Here is a 27,936-nt window from a genome sequence, read left to right as displayed (position 1 = left end):
TATTTGTGAAAAACATTCTTAAATTATCTCAATATATTGTCAGTAAGAGCAATATTTCTACTGCTCTAAAGCCAGAGGGTGAAATCTTTAGGCTAATTGCACCTGTTTTGTGGGTTTTCATTACTTATTAACTAATTGTACATGCTTTGAGATTTTTGGGTTCAGATTTTGGATTTAATTATTCACCTTTGCAAACCAGTGCTTAAGGCAAATTATATTCAAGTACAGAAGGTTATTTTCCTGTCTCAGATAGCTTACAATCTAAGGGCCTTATTTCCTAAGCATTTTTCCCATACACACAAAATGGAAGTGTGTGAGGGTGAAATGACTCATCTAGGGTGACAGGGAGTGTCAGTGGGTGAAGTAGAATTTGAACCTTGGCTTCTCAGTCCGTTGCTCTAACCACAAGATGCACCGGCAAGGTGACCTTCATGGAGTCACTCTTGTAGCACTAGTAGCATTTTTGTTGATTGTATGTATTTTAGGTAAATTGGTGAGCTGAAAGTCATCCAAAAGAAAACTGATATTCTAACATTTTTGTGCTGTGGTACCAAGTGCACATACTGCAGACAAAATACACACCAACCATTCCCAAAATGCCTCTTTGAACTTGTGAAAAAGACTGCTGTTTCCAAAAATATCAGAAGTGTGTGAAAATCACAGATGTTTTACATCTAGTTTTGTAGTGAAAAGATTTGCATTACATACCACTTTAGTGCCGTTGCTTGCTATTTCTGCAGATTCTGTAAATGTCTTCTGATAGCTGTAAGTGATATGTTTGCAATTAATGGTCTCAATAACTTTTGTAAAATTAGTGCAAAACTCCAGGGCCAGTGGAGACCCCTGCTGCACAGTGCCAAAGGTTGAGTTTGGGCCTAGATGTTTCCAAGTTGTCCTCACAAGGGGGATGGCCCTGCCACGCCTTCCCACAATCCTACTCCTCTACCCGTTACTTAAATGATAGATAATCCCACTCTGTTAAGGCAATTTCCAGAGGTAGGGGAAAAAAGGGGCTAGGACAGATAAAAAAAGGTTAAATGGATTTTGGTACCTGTTAAAATTAAAAAAAAGACCCAAAGGAATAACTAAAGCAATTTATTTTTATCCTTCCAATAGATTAGGAGGATAGTAGTTAGGTATAAGTCAAATCAGGATGACAGGTAATTTAATAGCTTTCTAAACAACAATACTCAAATAATAAAGAATGTCTATTTCTATACAGTAATAAAAGTACTAATTGCAATTGTACAATATATGAGCCCATGCTATTACCATTATTAATAAAAATTTAAATTTCCCCTTTGTTATTAACAGGTTTCAATAACAGGCTTCAGTGTCAAATAAATGTCTAGGTTTAACTCGTAACACCAGATGTGTCTTACAGTTTCGAAGGATCACACAATTCTTTTCTTAAAATCTTTCACCCATTGGTATTTTCAGACTCCCTACTCCCTACTCCCTGCACATAACGATTTGTCTTCTGTAGCGCTTAGGTTTTCTGATAAACTTTGAGAAATAAAGTCTAGAACCCATTCAGATACTGAAATTCATCAGAGCTTGGATAAGACTCACTGAAGAAAAGAGCATTCCTGCCTCCTGACCAAGCAAACACTATGACATTGCTAATCCGCAAGCTACTATCCTTTCCACTGTTGAAAGCCAGAAGGCTCCTTATAATTCTCAGTCATATGGCAGCAGCCATCCATGTGGTTCCACTGACCCACCTTCATATACATTAGGGATGTGAATCGTTTTTCAACGATTAAAATTATCGTCCGATAATGTTTATATCGTCTTAAATCGTTATAGAACACGATACAATAGAAATTCTAACGATTTATCGTTAAAAATCGTTAAATCGTGTTAGTGCGCACTAACTCGAGTTAGTGCGCACTAACTCCCCGTTAGTGCGCACTAACTCGATTTAGTGCGCACTAACTGAAAATGATACAAATAAACACTTTCCAGGTCACTGAAGGTCAGTTAGGAATGAATATGAGTTCCTATTGGCTGGCTGCCCTCTTATCTATTGATATTACCAAGGTTACCACTGAGGTGATGGTTGGGGGGATGGGAAATGGAACTGGAAACTAACGAACACCAACAGAAAATGAAACAAAGTGTTCACACTTCCCAGGTCAGTAAAGGTCACTTAGGAATGAATATGTATGTATGTATTCCTATTGGCTGGCTGTGCTCTTATCTATTGATGTTACCAATATGGTTGGGGGGATGTGAAATGGAAACAGTTGGAAGCTTGACAAAAAAAGTAATGTAATGATCAGCACTCACGTGACTAGAACTTGTTTGTTTATTATTTTTGTTAGCAGGCACCTGAAATGCTAGTGCATGTTGAATTTGCCAATCACTGTGCATTTTAGAAAGGTGGTCCTGGCTGGAACTGTACACAGTTCAAATATATGTAATTGATTGTTGGTAAGTGTATTTTTTAAGTAGCCACACTGGCACCAGTATGTTTACTTTTCCTCCTACTTAACTCACTAGCTCAGCTTTGTAAGAAGGGCTTCTCTGCTTGTGTGTTGTTTTTGTTTGGTGTGAGGAGAGCAGAAACATCAGATCTTTATTCAATCTACTACAGTCATCTCTTACAGTGCCCTATCCCTATTAATACCAGGAGTGTTGTGATCTTCCTGCACACAGTGCCCTAACCCTGATACCAGTCTGAGACAGCTCCCTCCCTGCATTACTAGTGAGAGGCTGGCTTCACAGACAGGGGGGAGCTGCCTGACCCTCACTCCTGACTTCCCCCATGTCCCAGCTAGTGAATGGTGTGTGGGTGAGGGGGGGGGGGGGGAGGATGGTGAAGTCTGAGACAGCTCCCTCCCTGCATTACTAGTGAGAGGCTGGCTTCACAGACAGGGGGGAGCTGCCTGACCCTCACTCCTGACTTCCCCCATGTCCCAGCTAGTGAATGGTGTGTGGGTGAGGGGGGGGGGGGGAGGATGGTGAAGTCTGAGACAGCTCCCTCCCTGCATTACTAGTGAGAGGCTGGCTTCACAGACAGGGGGGAGCTGCCTGACCCTCACTCCTGACTTCCCCCATGTCCCAGCTAGTGAATGGTGTGTGGGTGAGGGGGGGGAGGATGGTGAAGTCTGAGACAGCTCCCTCCCTGCATTACTAGTGAGAGGCTGGCTTCGCAGACAGGGGGGAGCTGCCTGACCCTCACTCCTGACTTCCCCCATGTCCCAGCTAGTGAATGGTGAGTGGGTGAGGGGGGGGGGGGGGGGAGGGTGAAGTCTGAGACAGCTCCCTCCCTGCATTACTAGTGAGAGGCTGGCTTCACAGACAGGGGGGAGCTGCCTGACCCTCACTCCTGACTTCCCCCATGTCCCAGCTAGTGAATGGTGTGTGGGTGAGGGGGGGGGGGGGGAGGATGGTGAAGTCTGAGACAGCTCCCTCCCTGCATTACTAGTGAGAGGCTGGCTTCACAGACAGGGGGGAGCTGCCTGTCCCTCACTCCTGACTTCCCCCATGTCCCAGCTAGTGAATGGTGTGTGGGTGAGGGGGGGGGGGTGGATGGTGAAGTCTGAGACAGCTCCCTCCCTGCATTACTAGTGAGAGGCTGGCTTCACAGACAGGGGGGAGCTGCCTGACCCTCACTCCTGACTTCCCCCATGTCCCAGCTAGTGAATGGTGTGTGGGTGAGGGGGGGGGGGAGGATGGTGAAGTCTGAGACAGCTCCCTCCCTGCATTACTAGGGAGAGGCTGGCTTCGCAGACAGGGGGGAGCTGCCTGACCCTCACTCCTGACTTCCCCCATGTCCCAGCTAGTGAATGGTGTGTGGGTGGGGGGGGGGGGAGGATGGTGAAGTCTGAGACAGCTCCCTCCCTGCATTACTAGTGAGAGGCTGGCTTCACAGACAGGGGGGAGCTGCCTGACCCTCACTCCTGACTTCCCCCATGTCCCAGCTAGTGAATGGTGTGTGGGTGAGGGGGGGGGGGGGAGGATGGTGAAGTCTGAGACAGCTCCCTCCCTGCATTACTAGTGAGAGGCTGGCTTCACAGACAGGGGGGAGCTGCCTGTCCCTCACTCCTGACTTCCCCCATGTCCCAGCTAGTGAATGGTGTGTGGGTGAGGGGGGGGGGGTGGATGGTGAAGTCTGAGACAGCTCCCTCCCTGCATTACTAGTGAGAGGCTGGCTTCACAGACAGGGGGGAGCTGCCTGACCCTCACTCCTGACTTCCCCCATGTCCCAGCTAGTGAATGGTGTGTGGGTAAGGGGGGGGGGAGGATGGTGAAGTCTGAGACAGCTCCCTCCCTGCATTACTAGTGAGAGGCTGGCTTCACAGACAGGGGGGAGCTGCCTGACCCTCACTCCTCCGGGGTATTGTGATCTTCCTGCACACAGTGCCCTATCCCTGATACCAGGGGTGTTGTGATCTTCCTGCATGCAGTGCCCTATCCCTATTAATACCAGGAGTGTTGTGATCTTCCTGCATGCAGTGCCCTATCCCTATTAATACCAGGAGTGTTGTGATCTTCCTGCATGCAGTGCCCTATCCCTGATATCGGATGTGTGCAAGAAGATCACAACACCCCCGGTATCAGGAATAGGGCACTGTGTGCAGGAAGATCACAACACCCCCAGTATCAGGAATAGGGCACTGTGTGCAGGAAGATCACAACACCCCTGGTATTAGGGATAGGGCACTGTGTGCAGGAAGATCACAACACTCCTGGTATTAATAGGGATAGGTCACTGTGTGCAGGAAGATCACAATACCCCTGGTATCAGGGTTAGGGCACAAGTTCTAGTCACATTGACTGATCACATTACTTGTTTTGTCAAGCTACCAACTGTTTCCATTTCCCATCCCCCATATACTGTCAGTAGGAAACTTGGTAACATGAATAAATAAGAGGGCAGCCAATAGGAATACATATTCATTCCTAAACTGACCTTAACTGACCTGAAAAGTGTCAAATTGTATCATTTTCAGTTAGTGCACACTAACTCCCAGTTAGTGCGCACTAACTCCCGTTAGTGCGCACTAACTCGAGTTAGTGCGCACTAATCGGAAAAAACGATTTTTAACGATTTTTTAACTAAAAAATCGTGCCTAAGACGATTTTCTTGCCCTGCCACACGATTTCTATCGTTAAGACGATATGGAAAACGATTCACATCCCTAATATACATTACCTCCAGTGGGGTCTGTGTACCCAGTGGGATCAACTAAATCAATTTCTCTAGTCTCTGGTGCGAATCACAGCAGCAGTTAAGAGGGAGTTGATGTGGTGGTTGCGCTCCTGAGTTCTCCAGGAAGGAACCCCTCTTCACTTGCTTCCCTCCCAAATGTAACCGGCAACAGATGCCTCCACCAAATGGGATGCTCACATCAGAACCTTTCAAACACAGTACATTTGGTCTCTTCAGGAAAGTCATTGTCAAATCAATCTACTGGAGTTGAGAGCAATCAAACATGCTCTATCAGCATTCATACATATCCTTCAAGTGAAGAGCATCCTGAGTCAAACCAACAACCAAGTTGCCATGTTTTATGTCCACAAGCAGGGAGGCACGGGTTCATCTCCTCTCTAACAGGAAGGCCTACAGATCTGGAATTGGGAGGAAAGAAATTGCGCTGTCCTATAGGTCACCTATCTGCTGGGCATCTAAAATACACTGGCAGATCGACTCAGCAGAGTTTTTCAACCACATAAGTGGTCTATACAGAAATCAGTGGCCAATGAACTGTTTTGCTCTCAGTGGACCTATTCGCATTACAGTAGAATGCAAAGTTAAATCAATTTTTCTCAATTCTACCAAGCGATCTCAGACTGGCTCAGGATGCTTTCCTCCTTGATTAGGGTCAAAGCCTCATGTACACTTTTCCACTATTACTGCTTATCAAAAAGTTCTTCAGGAATCAGGACCATGCATGGCTAGTCCTCATAGCCCTGACATAGCCCAGATAGATCTGATATGCATATCTTGTACAACTATCCAGTAGTCCTCCCATACCTCTGAGAACAAACCCTGCATTGTTAACTCAGGAAGATAGGAAACTGTTTCATCCCTGCCCCCAGCCTGAATGTTGAACACTCAATGATCACAGATCTACGTTTACTTACAGAGATTGTGGACATACTAGTCTCATCTAGAAAGCCTTCTTCTAGAAGCTATGCCTTCAGATAGAATAAGTACTCCAAGTAGTACCAACAAAATGTTTTGGATCCATTTTCTTGTGAGCCTAAGCATCTACTGAAATACTTGCTCCACCTTTCTGACTGATCTCGCTACTTCTTCAGTGTGAGTATACGTTAGCACTATAGCAGCTTACCATACTCAAGTGGATAGCAAGCTGAACTTTATCTGCTGATATCACATTTAATGAAAGTTCTCTGGCATGTCAAACTCCAGGTACAAAAACCATCTGTCCCATGGGACCTGAATGTGGTCCTTTCCCAACTAATGAAGCCTCCCTTTGAATTTATTTATTTATTTAAAAAATGTCTATGCCACCAATCATAGTTTTTTAGCAGTTTATAATAAGAACATTTATAATCAATGGTCAGACAAAATAGAAATTAATAAATATTAACAAATATTAACAACATACAAGTTAAAATAGATAAAAAAGCAAAACAAAAACATACCAAGCAAATATCATAACAGAATAAAAAAAAAGAAACTAACCTCTCTCCTCATCGCTTAACAATTAAACAGACTCTTAAACATATCTTCCTCATCGCTTGACAATTAAACAGACTCTCATTGCTAGTTGTACATAATTAGTCCAAAGGCTTAGAATGCATGCTGGAAGGTGTTGTTTTTCATCACATTGACCAGTAAGAAGAGTCACAGTGACCCTTCAGAAGAGTATACTATCCTCCATACATGCAGTTCTTTCACAACAAGGTGATTCTCTGTACCAACCTGAAATTTCTTCCAAAGGTAGTCTCAGCTTTGCATATCAATTAATCCATTGGGCTGCCTTCTTTGCAAGGCCCTGTGCTCATGGAAGTGAGAAAGCCCGCTGAACCACAAAAGGATCTTAGCGTATTACAAGAAACAAACTCAGTCATATCATCAAACCTCCTAACTGTTCATCTCATACAACCCCCAACAGGCGAGGAGTAGTGGTGTCTCTAGTTGGCTCAGTGAATTTACCATTGCTACACCATAGCAGGACTGCAAGTTGCAGACTTTGTAAAGGCTCATCAAGTGAAAGCCATCGCTGCTTCTATTGCTCATCTTCGAATAGTACCCATTGAAGATAGCTGCAACATGGTCTTCAATTCACAGCTTTATTGTCTTGATAATTTCTCAAAGACCAACATTAAATTTTAATAAGCAGTTTTATGCAATCTGTTCTCATTGTAGTCTACTCTACATGGTGGGATCTGGGTTGCTTATTTAGTGAATGCTCTACTGCAACCCTCAGCTTGGGGCTCCCCACATGTAATGGCTAATTCAGCCTGCTTATCGATGGAAAAATTAAGTTTGCTTACCATAAACAGTATTTTCCATAGTTAGCACGATAAATTAGTCTTGGAATACCCTGCTCTGCCATGGAGTGTAGATTACTTAGCTAAATTTAGCTATGATATAGACTGAGAAGACTCTTGAGGGAATGTCTATGTGGAAACTCTGAAATATGCTCAATAGAGCTAAAATCTCTACTAGCTAGAAGAGTTTGTTTGGTTCTGCTGGATGATGACACCCACATTAATGGCTAATTCATCCTTCTATTTATGGAAAATAACATTTACAGTAAACAGACATGCTTTCCTGAATAGCTAATTCATAATATACAAAGTGAAAACTTGTACTTTGTTTTATATACAACCTAAACTTTTTTGATGTTGCATGATTTCTTTCATATGATAGTTTGCATTGTTTAATAGACCCTTCCCCCTGTCTGCTTCTTTTAATAGTAGCATAACAGACAATATTTAAAGCCTAAGGGGGTCATTTTCAAAGGAGTTACGCATGTAAATGTGACATACTATCGTAGCAATTTTCAAAAGCTATTTACTCGAGTAAAGTGCACTTACTTGAGTAAATCCTATGGACAATTCAAGGGCATATATTGTAGCAATTTTGAAAAGCCCACTTACTTGAGTAAAGTGTATTTACTCGAGCAAAAACCAGTTTTGCTCGAGTAAATGCTTTTTAAAATCTACCCCATAATGTTGCTTTTAGCTCATAATATAAATTGATAATTTTATTTATACAATGTAATATGGTAATTTGCACCTTTTGTTGAATGACATCATTTGGAATAACAGCAAGGACCTGCAATAAGTATTTCCCCACAAATACAAGATTGGAGAAACTGTGTAATACTTCTGGCTCCAAAAATGATGCGTCTAACATGAGAAATAGCAGATATAGCAGGAAATCTGTATGTTGGTCTCGATTAGATTGTAAGCTCTGTTGAGCAGGGAATGTCTCTTGTGTGGTGTTGCTTGTAGCAGCAGCAGTAGTAGTAGTAGTAGAAGAAGAATAATAATCTGAATCCTCATCTACTCTTCCTAACATCCACAATCTATCATATATTGTTTATATGTTATTAATACAAAGTTATATACGGTATTGTATTCAAGTTACCATGTTATATTGTAAAGCGCAATGCTGAATTACTGTTTGTATGTAAACCGAGGTGATGTTATTTACGTACCCCGGTATAGAAAAATCTATAAATAAATAAATAAATAAATAAGAATAAAGATTACCTTTTGTCCTCTGCAGCAGGAAGTCATAGTGGACAGATATTCAAGCCATCGCTTGAATATCTACCCTAGGTCCCTAAGTTTCCTAGGTGAAACTTAGGGACCTAGGCAATAAAGCTTAGCATGCACGATAAGGGGCTTTTGTGCATTTTTTGAAAATAGTATGCTGTTTAATAAGAGGTAAATTTTAAGACCCGTGGTAGGCGCACGTGCGCACAATTGCCGACTTGCGCACATGGACGCGGCGATTTTAAAACATATGGGGCGGATTTTAAATGCCCTGTGCACCGGCGCGCCTATTTTGCATAGGCCACCGGCACGCACAGAGCCCCGGGACACGCATAAGTCCCGGGGCTTTGTAAAAGGGGTGTGTCGGGGGCGTTCCTGGAGCGATGCGGCGTTTTGGGGGCGGCGACGTGGGCGTGGTTTCGGCCCAGGGGTGTTCCGGGGGCGTGGCCGTGGCCTCCGGACCAGCCCCTGGGACCGGAACACGGAGCGGGGCTGCCGGCCGGCGTGCGCAAAGTTACGCCTTCTTTCAGCAGGCGTAAGTTTGCCGACAAAGGTAGGGGGGGTTAGAATAGGCCGGGGGGGTGGGTTAGGTAGGGGAAGGGAAGGGAAGGTGCAGGGGAGGGCGCAGGAAAGTTCCCTCCGAGGGAACAAGCAGCGCGCGCTGGGCTCGACGCATGCAGGTTGCACAAATGTGCACCCCCTTGCGCGCGCCGACCCCAGATTTTATAAGATACACGCGGCTACGTGCGTATCTTATAAAAAATCCAGCGTACTTTTGTTCGCGCTCGCGCAAATTTTTAAAATCTACCCCATGTGCGTATATGCACATATATGTGTGCATGTTTTAAAAATGACTATTAGCGCATACATGTGTGCATGATTTCATATTGACACACGCATGTGCGCGAAAATGCCACCCCGCTCATCTAAGTGGAGGGGATTTTACTAGACACGCGTGCCGACACCATTACCTCTTTTCCCAGTTCATTCCTAGTTCACCCCAGTAAAGGAGAGGACTTCCTGACCCCCCTATCTAACTTACCTCCTTTCACCCTGTTAGCCCCAACCCTTAAAAGCCAGCTTACTACCCTATTTTTTTTTTATTTCACAACTTACATGCTGTACATAGCACAAGTAAAGGTACGCAGTAGGTGACCCCGTCGCCCGCTTGTGCGCATAAATTTTTATGCACTGAATTCATGCTTCAGACCCATCCTGCCCACGTCCTGCCCATTCCCTGTCCAGTCCATACCCACGCCACTCCCTTTTTTCAGAAAAAAGTTTTGTGTGCATCACAGGAAATACGCGCATGGCTGCGGGCCTTTTAAAATACGCGTGGTGCGTGTGGGTCTGAGACATGCGATTATCTTTTGGTTTTGGCGTGCATAGGGCTTTTAAAATTGACCAGTAAGACCTTATTATGCAGGTTAAAATGGTCTGAAGAGACCTTAGCATAATCACACTAAAACTAGCATCTCTGCACGTATAAATGAAGGAATGTTGCTTAGGGTTGCCATTGAGCTCCAGATTTTCAAGACAGGCTGATCCATTCCTGGTTTAACACCACTACATGCAGGGACTTCTAGTCTTGTTTTCCTTAGGGAATGCAATCGAGAAACCAGAACTACAAGTCCCTGCATGCAGTTGAGGTAAATCCAGGACTGGATCAACCTGCCCTGAAAATCTAGAGTCAGTTGGCACCCCTAAATGTCACATACAAATAAGGCATTAATGTGTGTATGGTAAATAGCATGATATGATCTCCTATTTACCAAGAGGCTCATTAATGGTAAAAATGTAACAGACCAGACCAGACATTGCCTCTGGAAATCCACTGTCCTGAAGTGAAAGGGCTGATCAGCTGGAGGGAATTCAGCCCCCTCAGTCCCCACTTCTGCAGCAACCACCCCCTTCCTGCACCATCATGTACTCCCTCCACACCTCCAATCTGTACTTCTACAGCACAATCACACACTCCCCTTGCACGTCATGAACCCAGCCCTTTCAAAATCAAGTTGCTTCCACACCATCAAGTACCCGGTCCGTACCTCCATACAACCCTCTGTGACAGGAGTCCCCCTGCGCCTGCCTCTACCCCACCCCACCTCTGGAATGAATCCGTACCATTCTGGAGGATCTCCTGCCTTCGCCAGCAGGAGGTGCACAAGAAAATCTCCTGTTGGCAATGCTGCAGCAGCCAAACGACAGGGGCACTTCACCCTAGTGCCCTAGCAGCATTATTCGTCAGCTGTAATGATACCAATAGGAACGCTCTTGTATTTCTCCTACCTGTGAAGGCGAGACACCCTCCAGAATGTAAGGATTTATTCTAGAGGAGTGGGAGACTCCGTCTATAGGAGAGGTTACCTCAAGGTGGGTCTTTGTATGGGGAGAGGGGAGAGGACATGCATCATATACCAGGAATGGGCGTTCATAATGTACCGGAGGTGTTTGGATGGTCTGGGGGGAGGGGCATGTAGTGCTGCTGCAAGGGACACAATGGTGCAGAAATTTGAGATATTCTGGCCTTTAGCTTTGGGCCATTTGCAGTAGCTAATGTGGATGCTACATTTTTTTATATTAACATTCCTGCTAGTACCGTGACCACACTATTAAGAATAACATTTAGTGTGCCCATGGTAAAATGCATTTGATGCAATATTAAGCCAAAATACAGGAAAATAAAAACACAGAATATATATAAACCAACTTCTGCCAGTTTTACTGAAACTTTAAACCATAAATATTGCCTCTAAAATTTACCATTGCGAATGAAGTAGGATCATCGTCATAATCTGAAACTTCCACAGTTCTGAGTTTCTCAAGTATAATCATTGGTCCACCTTCAAAACATTTTTATAATCCATTTTGATACTGCAATTAAAAGCATAACTTGGCATGTAAATCTTCAAGCACCAGCAGATGTTTAGCAATGCACTGAGAGTACACTTCCCGACACCTCCCACTCAGAATTGTGGAAGTTTCTGATTATTACGATGAGCTTTCTTCATTTGCAAATGGGGATGGTAACCTTTAAACAGCCACATAGGCATACATGTACGTGCGCATGCTGGCTTGCACGAATGGATGTGGCACGTATGGTATAAAATTGGCTGTGCGTGCATACATGTGCACACAATTTTATATGGATGCGTGCAAATGCTGGTTCTACCTCGTAAGTGGGGGATTTAAAAAATGCATGCCGATGCAATAGCCCTTTTTCCCAGTTTGCCCAGTAACGGATCGGACTTCCTAACTCTTCCCCATTATGTAGCCTCCCTTTTACCCTAATAACCCTGACCCTTAAAACCCTGCTGACTCGCCTTGTTTTTTTATTTTAATACTTACACACCATCCATAGCAAAAGTAAAGTTACGCAGTAGGGGACCCCGGTGTGTGCTGGTACGCCTAAATATTTACATGCGCCTTTCAAAGCAACTTCCTGGAATGCCAATGTCCCACCCATGGTCTGCCCAGACCATGTCCACACCCTGCCCCTTTTTGAATTTTTTGTTTTGTGCACGTAGCGGGAAATATGCGCGCACTCTCGTGCTTCTTAAAATCTGTACGGTGTGCCCCTGCCTGATATATTTGCATATCTCCCGGCTTTGGTGTGCATAGGACTGTTACAGTTCACCTGTTAAGGTATAGTGGCAAGATTTATGATATAAAGTTTCAGTAAAACTGGGAGAATTTGGTTTATATAAAATGTATTTGATAACACCTTAACTCCAATTTTAGCATGCAAAAATTGTACCAATTTGCATGCATGCAAAAACATTTTAGCATAACTTTTTTATTACATATACCTTTTAATTATTCCTTCAAAGCTACAGTATTTTATTAAAGCTGCAAAAAATAAATAAATAAATAAAATAAATCTGCTAGGAGTTAATTTTCAAAAATCACTCAGCACTTCCCTTAGGCTTCCAACTTTTTGGCTGAAAATGAAGGCTATAATTTTAGGCTAGGTATCTAGGACTGAAAATCAGTATTAGGTGCCTAACTTTATTACCCTACCCTAACTCCACTCCTGTAGTGGAATCCTAAATTTTAGTGGAATCCTAAATTTAGGTGCCTAGTGAATATAGGAACCTAAATTTAGATGCTCGGCCCTAATCATTTTTCAAAAGTGCTGATTTAGGAACCTAACTCTCAAAGTTCCTTTGAAAATTGACTCAAAATTATTTAATTTATTGTAATTGAATGTGTAGCTTAAAAATCCAACAAACAACTAAGTTGTTTATAGCAGTAAGATTCCATAGACCTCTGTCAATGTTGATCAAAGAGCACTTGTGTGCTGTGTAGTTCAGAAACTGCATTTCCCCCACAATGGAAATAAGGACCATCACACAGTTTTGTATGTGGAAACTGGCCTTGGCCATTCTGAAAACTCTTGTGCAGTCACATTGAAGCCAGGCAAACTTCTAAGAGAATCGGCAACCAGTAGCTTCCTATTGCCAAGGAATAATCCTGTCCTAGAGCCTTCCATGCATCTGTCCCAGCTTGACACATTGAACTACAGGGGCTGCCTAACAGTTCTTAGAGAAATCCCTTTTTTAATTTGGCCTGTAATTCAAACAGATTATAGATGTTGCTCTGATATGCAAGTCATTCATAAGGTTAATTCATTGCCTTCTGCATTATGCTGGTGACCAACAATGCCCTTTTTTTGTTCAAGACCTCTCCACAACTTTCCTTTGAAATCAGTGGATTCTGCAATCTGGTTGTTTGTAGTCTTGTCAAACCATAAACATATTGATGGAAGCCACTGCAAATCTTTCAGTGACTTTGTCTTTTTGATTTGACTTTGTTCTTGTCTGTACTTTTCCTAATTCTCTAATCTAATCTTATTCATTTGCTAGTGTAAGTGAAAACATGTGAATTGCTTTTAAAGCATTGCACGTGTATTGAATTTCGAGATTCATTTGCTATACAATTTTTCAGTAAAAGGATCTCCAGATGTATTCTCTGTTATTGTCTGTAACATGCACTGCCATCTGATGCCTACTAATGCTGTTACTTCTAACTTTTGCAGGGGAAAAATTTAGCAACGGGAGACGTTGGCTTCTTTCCAAGTGAGGCGGTAAAGCCTTGCCCATGTGTAAGGAAAATATTTAATAGTTTTTGTCAATGTAATTGTTTTCCTGAGAACATTCAAAGGAAGGTTGCCTGGTTCACATCCGAGGTTTTTATTAATCTTGCCTCCTGAGAATCATATTATTTCCGCTTTCTTTATGTGTAAATGTTATGCTAAATGCTATTTTCATCTGTAACGTTATTATGATGTTGCTTATGTGATTTTCATTTTCAGTGTTAGGGAAGTAAACACAGAAGACAAATGTAGCTTTTGGGAATTCAATAAATGGAATTGTCTGGGAAGTTTAAAGAGAAATAAACCCAATCATCAAAGTGCATCAAATGCTTTTTATTCCCTAAGATTTAAAAATGGTGGGGTCCTAATCTATCTCTTAGTCACATCAGGTTGCAGAGAGATATTACATTCTACTAGTGTGTAAGAAATGTAGAAAATCCATAAATCCTGAAATGAAATCCGTAAATGTATTTCTTAATAATCTTAAGGGAGGATAATTTTAAAAGGCATTTATTTGAGTAAAAGCACTACTTTATCCATCTAAATGCCATCTTCTAGGATTACCCACCCCATATGCAGGGTAATATATGCATGTACTGTATACCTTTGTATCCATACATTTTTCCCCATGTATTGGAGAGGCGTTCTGGGGAGAGGGGAAACGGAGGGCAGAGTCTGGGCAGGGACTAGACTTAGGCATGTAAATTCCACCAAGGCATCCTCCTGTGCATATTATCAAGTGTAAATATGTGTGGATAGCTTTCCCAGGAAAATTTTCAAAGCACAAGAACACCCATATTTTCACTTTGAAAATCAGTGTAAAATCTGCTGGTCAAAAATGCCCCCAGACTTTACACCTGCTGAAAATGATCCTCTAAGAGGGCAAATGTTAACCATAACATTGAGTGTAGTGTTGATACTACGTCAAGAAAGATGAGCATCCTGTCTTGTTTTCAATCATTTTGTATGCAAATAAGAGGACTGGCTCATCATTCTAAAACTGCTTTTCCTCTCCGTGACTCTTGTCTCCCTTCTAACGTTGCTGTATTTTGTCTCCTAATTAAATAACTCACTATTACGAGTACATTAACGCTTCTCTTCAAAATTCAAGTTCTCTTAGGACCAGGGCATAATTAGGTGTAGTCAGTTTTCAAAAGATAGAATCGTATCTCACACATCTTTTATTGTAGAGATTATTCCAAGAGAGATTAACTATTGGAAAATGGCTTAGCGCTTTTGACTTTATTGTATGCATGCTATAGGGATATATGATACATTATTAAACGGCATTAGATGATATAGAAGGTCTTTTTAAACAAAGTCCAGTGTTGACATAAAACTATTGATGGTGCCTCGTAACATCTATAACAAGATTGACATGATATATCACCAACATTAATAATATAATGGCACTTTACTAATGAGGTTGTTAGTATTTCAGCAGGTAGGGAAAATTTCCAGATTTAGTAGGCCTGCTGTCATTTTCTGTGCTGCTAAGGAGAACATGTTTGCAGTTCACAGCTTGTCTCTCTACCTCCTGGTCCTGCTCACTTTGGCATTCTCTCTCCTCATTTCTTGCTCCCAGCAGCACTTCTTGATCTCCCAGAGTGTGGGAAACAAGTGACTGATTTCCTCTGATTCTGTCTTCTACCAGGGGATTCCACTGTAATTGTTTGGATTATTTTCACCAGAGCACTTTGACATACCAAATCTCAGTCCTTTAGTCAACTGTTTTGAATTTATCTGTAAATCCTTTGCATGCGTGCATCTATCCATCCATCGTAGACCACTAATTGATTGGAACACTTTGGTTCATGGCCTCCAGGACAATACTGCCAGTTTAGTGCCCATGCATCCCACTACAGTGTAAATATTTTCATCCATCTGATGATTTTCTAAAATTCTTCAATAGTAGTATATGTTTCTTAGATGGCTGGTTAATTGCCTTAGATTATTTTTTGTGCTTAACCACAGAGGTAGTCACTTACTGCTTTATGTGCTTCAGAAACAGACATATTGCATAATCATCACTTACCAAAGAGTACTATCATTTGGAAAATAGACACTATGGAGCCTATGCAACTCTCACAAATCCAGTTTTAGCATGGATTCATTAAAAGTCTCTTTACATGCCATGCAGTGAATGTGTCTGCAGTAAAACAAAATGGCAGTAATAGCATGGCCACATAATTCTTGTGGCATAATTCTTGTAGCATGGATTCATTAAAAGTCTCTTTACATGCCATGCAGTGAATGTGTCTGCAGTAAAACAAAATGGCAGTAATAGCATGGCCACATAATTCTTGTGGCTGGAAACATGAAAATAAATTGACTGAGTAGTATGAGCATGCTAAACTGAGCATGCTCAGTTTTCATTTTCTCTCTGTCCCTCCTGTTGGCTTCCAAGAGGTATGCCAGTGTATTAACTTGTGGTATTTACTGCAGGCTAGCGTCCATTTTGCATATAATTTTGCTACAGTTTTTTTTTTTTGTAAGTAGAGATCCAAGATAGTGATTTGAAGGAAGGATGTGTTGGGAGCTCTTTGCTAATTCTACTTATTAAGTGCTGTTTTTCTTACCTAATAGTGAAAAAGAGAGGTAGACCCCAGCATTTCCTTCACCCTTCCAGGAGGGGCTCATTTGCAACTACAAATTATAATAGCTTTCCTGGCAATGCAGGTTTGGTGGCTCCTGGAAGTTTGTCTTTGAATGGAGGTTCATGAACCGACCTCCATTCTGACACTGAATCATCTTTCTTGGGTGTGGCAGCGGTTCCTCCTCCTCCTTTGTTTCCCAGAGATAGCAAAGGTGGTGCACCATTGTTAGCCTCAATGACTGTAGCTGCATCGTCAATATCTGTGTTGCCTGAAAGACTCTGCTCCGTGATTTCCTCAGAGGGACGCATTGATGTGAAGCCATGCGGGATGATCCTACCTTAAGAATGGCAGGAGATGTCAGTTGAGCAATCTAATGAGGGTCGCTGGTATGGTGAGTCCCCCTGCCAGGGCAGAAATTTCATCTAATGCTCCCAGCAAAGTTGTTCACTCTCCTCTGCATAAATTCTTCAATTTCCTCTCTAACTACTCTTAACCATGGATATTCACACGTTTACAATCTAGTCAGAGATCTTTGGAAGTTTCTCAAGAAAAGATTGCTGCTCTAGAAAACTGTTCAGACGCTATAGAGATGATGCAAACTGAGTTGTTAAAGCTAATGTATCCACACAGAAGAGGCTCGAAAATCTGGAGAATGCTTCAAAATATTTAAATCTATTTGGTGAAGGTTTTGTCAATTCCATCAGATGCTTTACCTCCTTTTACTAAGGCTTTTTTTTTTTTTTTACTGTCAGTAATAAGTGAAGGGCGGAATGAAATGCCTCAAGCGTCAGAATGTAATGATACTCTAGATTTGACTGCATATTTGGAACGATCTACAGAAATGGTGATTTAATCTAAAGGGTCACTAGAAGTTACTTTTGCTTTTTCTCAGGTTCGTGACACCATCCTAAAATTTTATTTTAGTCAAAGAGCAACTCTTTTCTTTGGACATAAAGTTTGGATCTTTCCAGATCCTTCTAGGGCCACCCAGTCTCATAGAAAGGCATTTCTGGCAATGCGCCAGGAGGCCATTGCTGTTGGGACTTTGTGTGTTATCTGATTTCCACGTAAATGTATTTTGCAGTTGGAGAATGTTAAGTATATCTTTTTGAATCTGATAAGTTGCATTCCTTTTTAGATTCTAAGAAATAATTGTAAGGAATCTAGAATGTTTTGTCTGAGATAGTTAACCTGCATTCCTTCTTGTTGTGAGATTTATATTTATTTTTTCTCTATTAAGTGTTCTGGCTTGGAACTTTCGGATCTCCCCTCCTTTTTGTGGAATTTAATTAGTGCTATTCAGATTTATTGTTTTCTATTATCCTAATATGCATTTGTCTATTCTGTTAGCACTTGAATTGCTGTAACAAGAGTATCTTGTATTGTTATTTTGAAAATCAATAAATATAAAGTAAAAAAAAAAATAGAGAATTTTTTTTATAGATTGCCACAGACAAGAATTTTTCAAACTGCCCTGAGTATTTAAAGAAGTCTTGTGGCTTGTGTGAGCATCAACTTTCATCTCCCCCAAGTGTTATCCAAATTGTCTGGTAGTCTTAGTGACTCCCCCCACCCCATGAAGCTCCTTTGGTTTGCGCAAACCGCCTTTTTCAGGCCCGGATGGAAAAATAACAATACCTCCTTGAGATGTTATTTTTTTTTTCAGAAAAAGGGCCTGCAAAGCATTTTTTACATGCTCATTTTCACAAAATACTACAGTAATGAGTACTTTGCATGCTTTTGCATTGTGGCAGCTCATTAATGTGGTACTTGAATAACCTTTCATATATAGTGGACTACGTGCAAAAGTTTACTTCTGCAAAGGGCACTTTTGTGGATTTTTTTTCACAAAAGGGGGCTTTGCACAAACTTTGTGCAAAACGCCTACATTTTTTGTATTTTTACACATTTATAGGTGTTTTGCTGAATTTTCATACAAAACCCCTTTTTGCGAAAATATTTTGCAGTTTTGTACAGCAGCCTTTAGGTCTGGTACATGGGGATTGCTTCTCAGTGTAGAGGAAAGTAGCGGGGGACCTACTACACTCCGGGTAAGGAGTTCAAAGGAGAGCAGAGAGCTCCAGGAGAGCAGAAATCGGTCCTGACTGCATGTTTACAACCATCTGTCTTAAATGTCAGCAAAGAGATGTGTCAGAGGACATTTTTGGAGCTAGAAGAGAAGCATGCAAGGGGGAGAAACGGGGTGGAATCAGGCCACCTGCTACAGAAGAGTATCAGCATCTGTCCATCAATCCATCTACAACCACCCTGTAATGTAGACACCTCAGAGGCTGCATCACACAGTCTGCTATTGCCAGAAAGCTCACAGAAATGAGCTCTGCATTCATACCAGAACAATTGGCCAAGTGACAAAAGCTTTTGAAGCTTAGACTGAACTTTAGCCTCAAGCTTTTGAACACCTATAGTGGTCTTTGGCTACACCAACAGTGTCAATGACAGCAAAGATCTCTGTCCTCTGGCAACCCATTGCTTTGAAATAGATTTACCTTGTGGAAAAGCAGATTTGGGGCTGGATTCACTAATGCCGCAAGGCATAGTGAATCCCGCGGTAACGGGGGGGGGGGGGGGGCGGTCCTGCACTAGCCGGCAGCAATCATACCGCAGCGGTGCGATCGCTGCTGGTGTCGCGCCAAATAACTTCACTATAAAAGGTGTAGTTATTCGTCGCGAAAATGACAGCGAAAAGCATGCGTACCTTTCACTGTCTGGGAAATCTTCGCAGAGGCAGCCCCAGTGCCGCCCCGACTCCTCCTCTTCCGGGGCTGACTCCGCCCCAAGCTAGCTATCGCATGCATGCGATAGCTTTAGAAAATGACCCCCCTAGTTTTGAAGTGTTCAAGTATGTCTTTTCTGTTGCCTCATTCTCTCCTTCTCTTCCATGTCTCTTCTGTCTTGCTGGTGCCCTATGAAAGCTTTCAACATTGGATGGGGAGGGGAGAAGATTATAAGAGGGGCATGGGCCTGGGCCCCCCCCCCCCCCCATAAAAAAGGCTATTACGGATAGACATTCCAGCAGAGGCAGAAGGAAAATACAGCTTGCTAGATATACAACTAAGGATTCTCTGTGCTTATCCAAAGTATTGAATAAGGCATGGGATAAACCCAGCAAGAAAACTGAAGAGCCAGCAGAAGAATCAGCAGCTGGGTCTGTCTGGTGGGCTGTACTTTCCTTTTCCTCTTCCCTTATGTCCTCTGCCTCCTTGGCAAAAACCTGTGTGTTTTTGGTTTGGATTTTTTTCTCTTCAGGAGCACTCTGGTCTTCTTCGAACTCCTCTCATGGAGTGTTTGCAATCCATGGTTACTAAAATGGCCCTCATAAGGGCCGCTAATGTTTTGTTGTTGTTTTTATCTTGAGCATGCTTCAACTTTGGTCATGTCCCTCTTTAGAGAGCTTTGGAGCAGGCAAGATATCTCTCTCCAGCATGCAGCCATAGAGGACCCAGCTCCCTGTAGAGCATTTGTAAGCTCCATACCAACAAATTTTATTGGACTGCTTTTGCTAAGGCATGGAGCAAACCATTTTTTTGGAAGTACCATGGGGTTGCTGTTTAGGGCGATTTCAACTTAAATGAGTACTATGCCTGATGCTGAAAGATAACATTGCATGTGGTTGAATTAACATCCTTTAATGCACTGGCGATTTTGTGATTGGATTGACCTGTGAACCGTCTTAACTGGAATCTCCATTTGTCATGTGTAAATGAATGCAAGAAAATTAACGAGACAGTTGGGCTCGACTGTTGTGAATCGGAGTCACATGAGAAAGGTACACCCAAAGCCAACGCTTTGAGAGAGATCCTGCCAGTCTGTGAGAGATATGTAGTGCAGGTTAAATGGAGAAGGTCTGCCAATTCTTTCCTCTGCATTGATGAGCAACCTCCATGTCCCAGGCATTCTTGCATACCACTTAGAAGGCCCTTGGTAAATAACAGACTTGTTTAACATCTACTTTGGATTAGTGTTTAACACCAGCCATTTACTGAGCATTCAAGAAATAACCTAGAGGGGTGAGCAAGCCATTCAATTTAATATCAGCTAAGTAACACCTCATTTGAATATGACATTCCTTCATTTGCATGTGCAGACATGCCAATTTTTGTATGCCCATACCAACATCTTCTAGGACCCCTTTAAAGTTCATCTTAAATCCTGCCTGCTTAGTTCTCTGTTTTTGGTGTGTACACACAGGCCTTAGCATGCATGGTAAAGCTTACTGCATAAGTCACTATGGGGGTCATTTATCAAAATGCGGTAAGGCGTTTTTGCATGCGTTAAGGGCTTATCGCATGCGAAAAGCCCCGTTAACGCATGCGAAAACGTGTTTACCGCATGCGATCGCACCATATCGTATGGTGCGATGCAAATTCCAAAAATAGGAGGATTTTAACAACACCTCTTTCAAATGCGTTAGGCTGTGCGATAGCTGCTGTGACATGTCATCACCATTTGCGATGTCTCCCGTAAGTCCGATTTCACAGCTTGGGGGGGAGGGAGGGAGGGAGAGGGAGAGGGAGAGGGAGAGGGAGAGAGAGAGAGAGAGAGAGAGAGAGACTGGCCATAATATCATGGCCCATAGGCAGGTATTTGTATTCCTATGGTAGGCCCACCTAGTAACTCGAGGTGGGGATTAGGTAAGTGTGTAGGGGGTTAGGGGCCACTTTGACATGCTACGTGACACCTACGAACAGAACAGTGGTCTCTTGTGAAGATTTGCTGGCCTTCGGAGTGAGGAAACTCACTCCAAGTTGAGATTTGGGCAATGTTCTTTCCACCTAGCTTGATGTTTCCACCTAGCTTGAAGCAAACTTTGTTATGCTTCTCTTTGATATGTTATTCATATGCTTTTGATCTCAACTCTCCCACTATGTAGACCCCTTGTTCATTGTAACTTTATCTTCTTAGTTAATTGGTTACCCCTTGTTTCAATGTAAACCGGTAAAATAAGACACTAGTCTTGAGCATCGGTATATCAAAAGAATTTTAAATAAATAAATAAAATGTTACCCAGGTAGAGAGTCCATCAAGCTAGGTTGAGAGAACATTGCTCTCTCTCTCTCTCTCCTGGGATCATTAAAAATGGTCCTCCAGTGGTTGAACACAGGAAATACAACAGGTCTGGCACGTATCGCAATTTGCATTAACTTAGCTCTTCGCCCAGGTAATTAGCGCAAATTGCGATAAATACTATATTAGCATAAAACACGCCCCTTTTGCTATCGCATGCGGTACTTACCGCATTTTGATAAATCCAGGCCTATGATTGTCTTGGTCTGTCATCTTGTCACTGGCAGCAATAAGGAAAATACTTTAATGGGGATCATTTAATAAGACTTTTTAAAGCTGGATTTGGGATAGAGAAGGCCTTCAGAACATGTGTTTTGCATAATTTATATATGGTACCTTTTGTTATATATCCATGTGTTATTTTTCTTATCCTAGGTACCTAAACCCGTAGACTACTCTGGACAGTCATGGTGAGTCATGAGTTTCATGCTGCAATAAAGACTGACAAAAAGAGCAAAAAAAGAGAGCAGTAAGGAATGAGAAAAAGACTCATTAATTTTTCTTTGGTCTTGAACAGCAAAAGACAATTATATCTTTTCTCCTGCTTTGTCTTTGATAAAAGCAAAAAACACTTATAAATTCTGCTGCATTTCAAGATGATCTGAATGCAAATAAAATGTACTTCCAGCAGCATGAAATATGAAGCATGGTTTCGCTAGGGGTATCAGCTGGTCTACAAAAGCTGTAAACCAGGAGGGCAAAATATAAACAACACTGCGTTATGATTAGTGATGTAACTGAAAGTAAAATATTTCAGTTGTAAAAGTAATTCTTGTTAGCACAATATAATATTTCTTTTGTATCCAGCTTTCCTCAGAAAACACTCAGAGTACCAAACAGCAAAGTAATGAACAATAACAATATCAGCGTATAAAACATATCTAAACACATTCTAATATATCGCCAAAATACAAGATCAAGCACTACCCCAAATAAGCCTCCCCAACCTGTCCCAATCCATCTACAGATCTGCAAGGGGCTGGGGCTGGGATTAAACACCCAACCCATAAACCAGTCCCCAAACCCTCGCAATGCCCTCAAAGCCCCTCATGATCTCCCCGAAAGCAGTGGTGATAAAAGTTATAAACTTTAGCAAGAAAGCTAAAGAACTTATACTGACTGGCTCTGTTGTGTTAATCATACGTTACAGGTACGCAGGAGCAATGGAAAGGTTACAAGCTGAGTCTGAACTTATGGACAAAGTTAACAGCACTTACCTTGTGCGATACAGGACGAAAGAGTCAGGGGAATACGCTATTAGTATTAAGTAAGTAACTGCTTCAGTTGCAGTTATGCAGGCAATGTGAGGATATTAATAGTCATGAAAGGTATGAGCAAGAATAAAAGCTAGGATAAATATATTTTTTAATTTTATGATCTGATTTATTTGTTATGATGGTAAGCCATATAAAGTGCTAGCCTGCTCCTCTAGCACTTCAGATGTATTAAGAACATATTTCACCAAGGATCCTCTTACGAGCTCCTCTGTCATGTACAAATTAGGGGCTCATTTGCGTCTTCATTAATTTTCAGTATGAACTAAAAATCATGTAATAGTTCAGATAGCCATAATTAGATTTAGATAAAAGCTCTTTTTCTCATGTAGACTTGTGCTCTTTTTCAGAATACGAGCTGCATCTTGAGCAATGGCCTAGTAAATATATTTTGTTAATGAGATGTCAGCCATGTATTGGCATGGATATACATTTTGTCTTGAGAATTAATTCATGTAATGTTATTGGGGCATGCCTGAAGGTAATTATTGATCTCTACTGATTAAAAACAAATTTATATTCATAAGTTATTCGTTGCCCATAGGTACAATAATGACGTGAAACACATCAAGATTTTAACAAGAGATGGCCTTTTTCTCATTACAGAAAATAGAAAATTTAAAAGTTTAATGGTAAGCATTGATTTGTTTCTGTTGCAACAACCCTGGGTCTGCTTTGTTTAACTGAAGTATTTCAATTCACTAACTTTTTAGAAATTTGCCAAAAATGTGCCAGTAGAAAGTCGCTGCTAAGTACTGGTGGAGTGAATGCAAAATTTCAAAATAGAAAAAAATGTAATTAACAGCCTTTCCTTACTACTAGACTATTACTATTTCTAAAGCCGCTACTACACATATACGGCACTATACAATTACACTTATGAGACAGTCTCTACTCCATGGAGCTCACAGTAGTCAAGACAAACAAGTAGTCAAGACAAACAAGTAGTCAAGTCATGACAAACAAGAGTCTATGCATGGATTATAGAGGTTACATTTAAACACAACTTCAAAAAGGTGAGTTTTTCAACTGGATTTGAATATGGCGAGAGAAGAAGCAGGACACACAGGTTCAGTAAGTCCATTCCATAAGTGGTGATGCGTACCAGTGCTGCTATATTGACGTTTGAAAAATAAATGCCCAGTGTGAGCTGTAGTACTTAATAGAAAACAGCTGAAAATGAGTAATCATGCAATTTTTGGGGTTTGGGGGTTTTTTTTTAGCCTTGAAAGATGAGGCTGTTTGATTTGGTATGAATCATTTGGGAAATCTTTTGCAGTAAGGACTTGGCATGTTAGTTTTCTGACTGTGGTATAATTTGGATTCTTTAGAGCTGTTGTAGATGAGTTTCCAAAATCACATAGGTCCCTTCTTAAGATTGGACATACCGTAGCTACCTCATATTTGGAGAACTCTTATATTAGATCAATTTTTAAAAAAGTGTCACAACCCACAAAGAATAGAGTTTTCTGCAGGATCAGATGTAACTACTTGACTTCTGTACTGTCGTAAAATTTGAAATTTAGGAAACAGCAACCAGATATTCAATAACTTGTGATAGAATTGTCAGACGGTAAAAAGACCAGTAAGCAGGGACCACTATCAGTGCTTGCACTCTTTTGATAGATGTGGGGAAATTGCATTTAAGAAGACGTCATTGATTATATTGTCTGTCCTGTAATTAGGCCCTATGTATCACCCATCTGATGGACCAAAGCAAAACTCTGGGAACTGTACCTATCCAGAAAGCGAACACAAGAAGAAATGCCATTTAGTTATTTTGTATGTTTAAATTAAATCACACTTGAATGCACTGTTCTGGATTTTGTGTTTCTTAAAGGAACTTGTGGAATATTATAAACATCAGTCCCTGAAGGAAGGATTCCGAAGTTTGGATACTACTCTTCAATTTCCATACAAGGAGCCAGAGAATTCAGCTAAACATAGGGGTAACAGAGCAAGCAGTAACTGTAAGTCTTCAAATGTTCATTAAAATCCTCTTCATCTCTGCAAAATAATGCTAAAACATCTGTACATTTTTATGACCATTTAATATGGTAATATATTTAGCTGTGATTTTTTTTTCTTTACTTTTTTTTTTTTTTTTTTGCAGATTAGCACTCTCAGCTGCACAAAAACATCTCTGAACATGTCTTGTTAGATTTTCTTGCTGCCAAAATTAAAATCAGCCTTGTATTTGAAAGCACATTAGGTCTGTGCCTGGGATGTTAATTGGTTATCTGCCTGCTTTTCACAAGCACTTAACCAACCTAAACAGTCTTCAATTAATTGTGCATTCATAAAAACTGGATATCCTAATACTATTCTTGGGTGTCTGTTTTAAAATCACATTTTCAACCAAGTGGACCTCATTTGTTATTATTTCTAATGCCATAACGCAAGTACATCAGTTGACTTTGTAAAAGAATCATGGCAACATTTGATTTATTAAAAACATATTTGATGAAGGGTAATTTTCTGTTGAATTAAATAATTCTTTTATTATTTTATAGTGAAATCAGTTTTGATAAGGCACTAATAGCTTCTTCTTTGTGGTTAACATCTGAACTTTTTAAATTGTTACTGCTATATTGTTTTATTCAAATTAATACAAGTGTGTGGCCAACCGACAGCTCGTGAGCTACATGCGGAGCTTTGATTTACTAAATGTGACTCTTCAGCCCTTCCCTATTCCTCTCTCCTGATGTGTGCCAGCTCACGGCCATAATGAGAGCGGAGCAGCTGCCCAGGGCACAAAGCCTTGAGGGCTGCTGGTATCAGGGACTGCTCACAACAAATGCACTGACTTCACCTGCTGCACGAGGAGGTGGAGGAAACTGGGTGACTGTGGCCAGCACAACCCTACCCTAATGGTGACCGGCAGTTCAGCACTTGGCTGCTTCTGCCCAGCTGCTGTGCCGCTCCTCAGGGAGAGGAGCGGAAGGAGGGTTGCTGGTAGGTAAAGGTGAGTTCTTATTCTAGTGCGGGGAAAGGGGTGGAACTGATGACCACCAGGGATTTAGGGGGCTCAAGCAACCACTGAGCGGATGGGAGCTAAGCTGGGGGATTTAGGACCAACTATTGGTGGGGTGGGGGGGGGGGGGCTGTGTCAGACTGTTGTAGAGGCCCACCGGGGGAAAGAAGAAGGGATAGAGAGAGGGGGAACTCTTGAGGTTGAGCACTGGTTAGGGAGGGGGGAAATCAAGGACCACTGTGGGCAGTGATATGAGAGGGGGACTGGGGATGGAGGACCACTGGTGGAGAGAGCAGGAGGACAGAGAGGGTGACCTCGGAGGTTGATCACTGAGTGAGGGTGGCACTTGAGGACAGCTGGGAGGGATCGAGGTCCACTGGAAGAATTATAAGGGGGGACTGGGAATGCAGGATCATAGCGGAGAGAAAAGGTGAATAAGCAGAAAGGAAGGATGGATCCTGAGGTTGAACACTGATGGGAGAGGAGGCTTGAAGACCACACGGGAGATCAAGGATGAGATTGGGATAATGATATGGGGGCTGCGGGACCACTGGCAGAGAGAGGAAGAGGCTAGAGAGTAAAGGGGGAGGTTGGCTAGGGATTGGACACTGGTGTGGGGAGTGATGGATGCTGGTGTAGGGGGAGGCTGAATGGGCATTGAGCACTAGTGGGCGGTGGGGAATGGCGGGGGATGATTTGCAACTGAATACCAGTGGGGGGGGGGGGGGAGGAGAATGGATAAAGATTGGATGGCAACCAGGTGGGCAGGGGGTGAGCACACAAACCTGACTGATGCGACTGCTGCAATGTCCAGCCACGGCACTGTATCACCCTGCTGTCTGCCTCCTGGCAATCTTCCTCCCTCTGAGCAGCCTGCTGGCTGCTGAGGAGGAGGAAGAGGATCGCCACAAGAAAGAGCTGATTGGTGCACTCTGCTATACTATAAAAATCCAGTGTACCCACCACCACCAATCTTAAACAACGTGGAAAAAATACTGCTAAATATTGAAATAAAAAATAGTTGAAAGAGAGCGGTGGTAGATGAGCAATTGATTGATGAATGTTTGTCGTCATATTGAGCATGATATAGATGCACTGAATGGCGATTTGATATATACATTTTTAAATGAAAAAGAAATGTTCAAAACATTTTTTCGGGTGGCACTGCAATTTAAGAATTTAGGGAGGATTGAGGTTTGTTAATGATTATAAGCTGAATAACGCTGGGTAACCTGGATGGTACCAAAAACACTGAAAACAGCGAATATATGAAACTACCACAGCTCTCTTTCAAATAGTTTTGCTTTAAATATTTAGCAGTATGTTCCACGCTGTTTAAGATTTTTATAATATTGGAATTTCACCTGCCAAGCGGAGATTCGGTTTGACACTCTGCTATACTGCAGGCTGCTGCTGCCTATCTCCCTCAGTAGACTTGGGTGAATGAACCAGGAGCTGCCCCTGCTAACCCCCCTGCCTTGCACCCCCATCAGCCTCTTGCAGGCACTAAGTGATCTCTTACTGCTGGCGTCTGCAAGCTGTGGTCCTTCCACGATCTGCTGCTGCCTTCAGCCCAAAAGCTCCAGAGACCCCAGGTTGGTTAGGATGATGCTGTGCAGAGGATGAGGAGGTGAAAGAGGGGATAGGGTCAGAGGGAGAGGGGGTGATGGAGACAAGGGAAGAGAGAAGGAAAGGGGATATGGGGGTAAGAGGGAAAAATGGGGTACTGGAGACAGGGTGGGAGAGAAACTCTAATAGAGAGATGGTGCGGGAAGCTGGTGAGGACAGGGTGGCTGGATTGAGAGGGGGGAGGGGGAGGGAACTGGTGGAGGTGATGGGGAAATTGAGAGCGTTGGTCCTTGGGGAAGGGAGGGGATCACCCTTGCTCCTCAAAGGTAAGACTCTGCTACTATGCATTCTGGGTTTTTGGCTCTTGACGTGCAAAACGATGGCCACCCCTGATACAGTGCTTACTCCAAAAGACAGATATTTCATGTTTTCACTTTAACTGAGGAAAAATATGTGTAGAAACAAATTAGCCCTTACATTAAATACCAGTAGGAACATTGAAAAATAAAAATGATCCGGGTGATATTGAAAAGCTGTTCTTTCATATATTAGAGCATGATATATTTTTAATCCTGCATTATAGTATGTTATTAACACACTATTGGATAATGTAAACTATTAGAAGTAACTTTT

General features: G+C 42.1%; 1 protein-coding gene across 1 annotated transcript in view; it reads left to right on the top strand.

Annotated features, from left to right (window-relative positions):
- The window catches only part of VAV3 (vav guanine nucleotide exchange factor 3), a 631,071-nt gene that overhangs the window by 561,894 nt on the left and 41,241 nt on the right, over window positions 1-27,936 (top strand). The window contains exons 21-25 of the mRNA XM_029618254.1: window positions 13,748-13,813; window positions 21,862-21,896; window positions 22,637-22,753; window positions 23,305-23,392; window positions 24,601-24,730. Coding sequence (XP_029474114.1) covers window positions 13,748-13,813; window positions 21,862-21,896; window positions 22,637-22,753; window positions 23,305-23,392; window positions 24,601-24,730 — 436 coding nt within the window. The remainder of the gene's footprint in view (window positions 1-13,747; window positions 13,814-21,861; window positions 21,897-22,636; window positions 22,754-23,304; window positions 23,393-24,600; window positions 24,731-27,936) is intronic.

Source organism: Rhinatrema bivittatum, chromosome 10 (genome assembly GCF_901001135.1).
Source record: "Rhinatrema bivittatum chromosome 10, aRhiBiv1.1, whole genome shotgun sequence".
In the NCBI taxonomy this organism is placed as follows: Eukaryota; Metazoa; Chordata; class Amphibia; order Gymnophiona; family Rhinatrematidae; genus Rhinatrema; species Rhinatrema bivittatum.
This window is presented reverse-complemented; position numbering and strand designations above follow the sequence as displayed.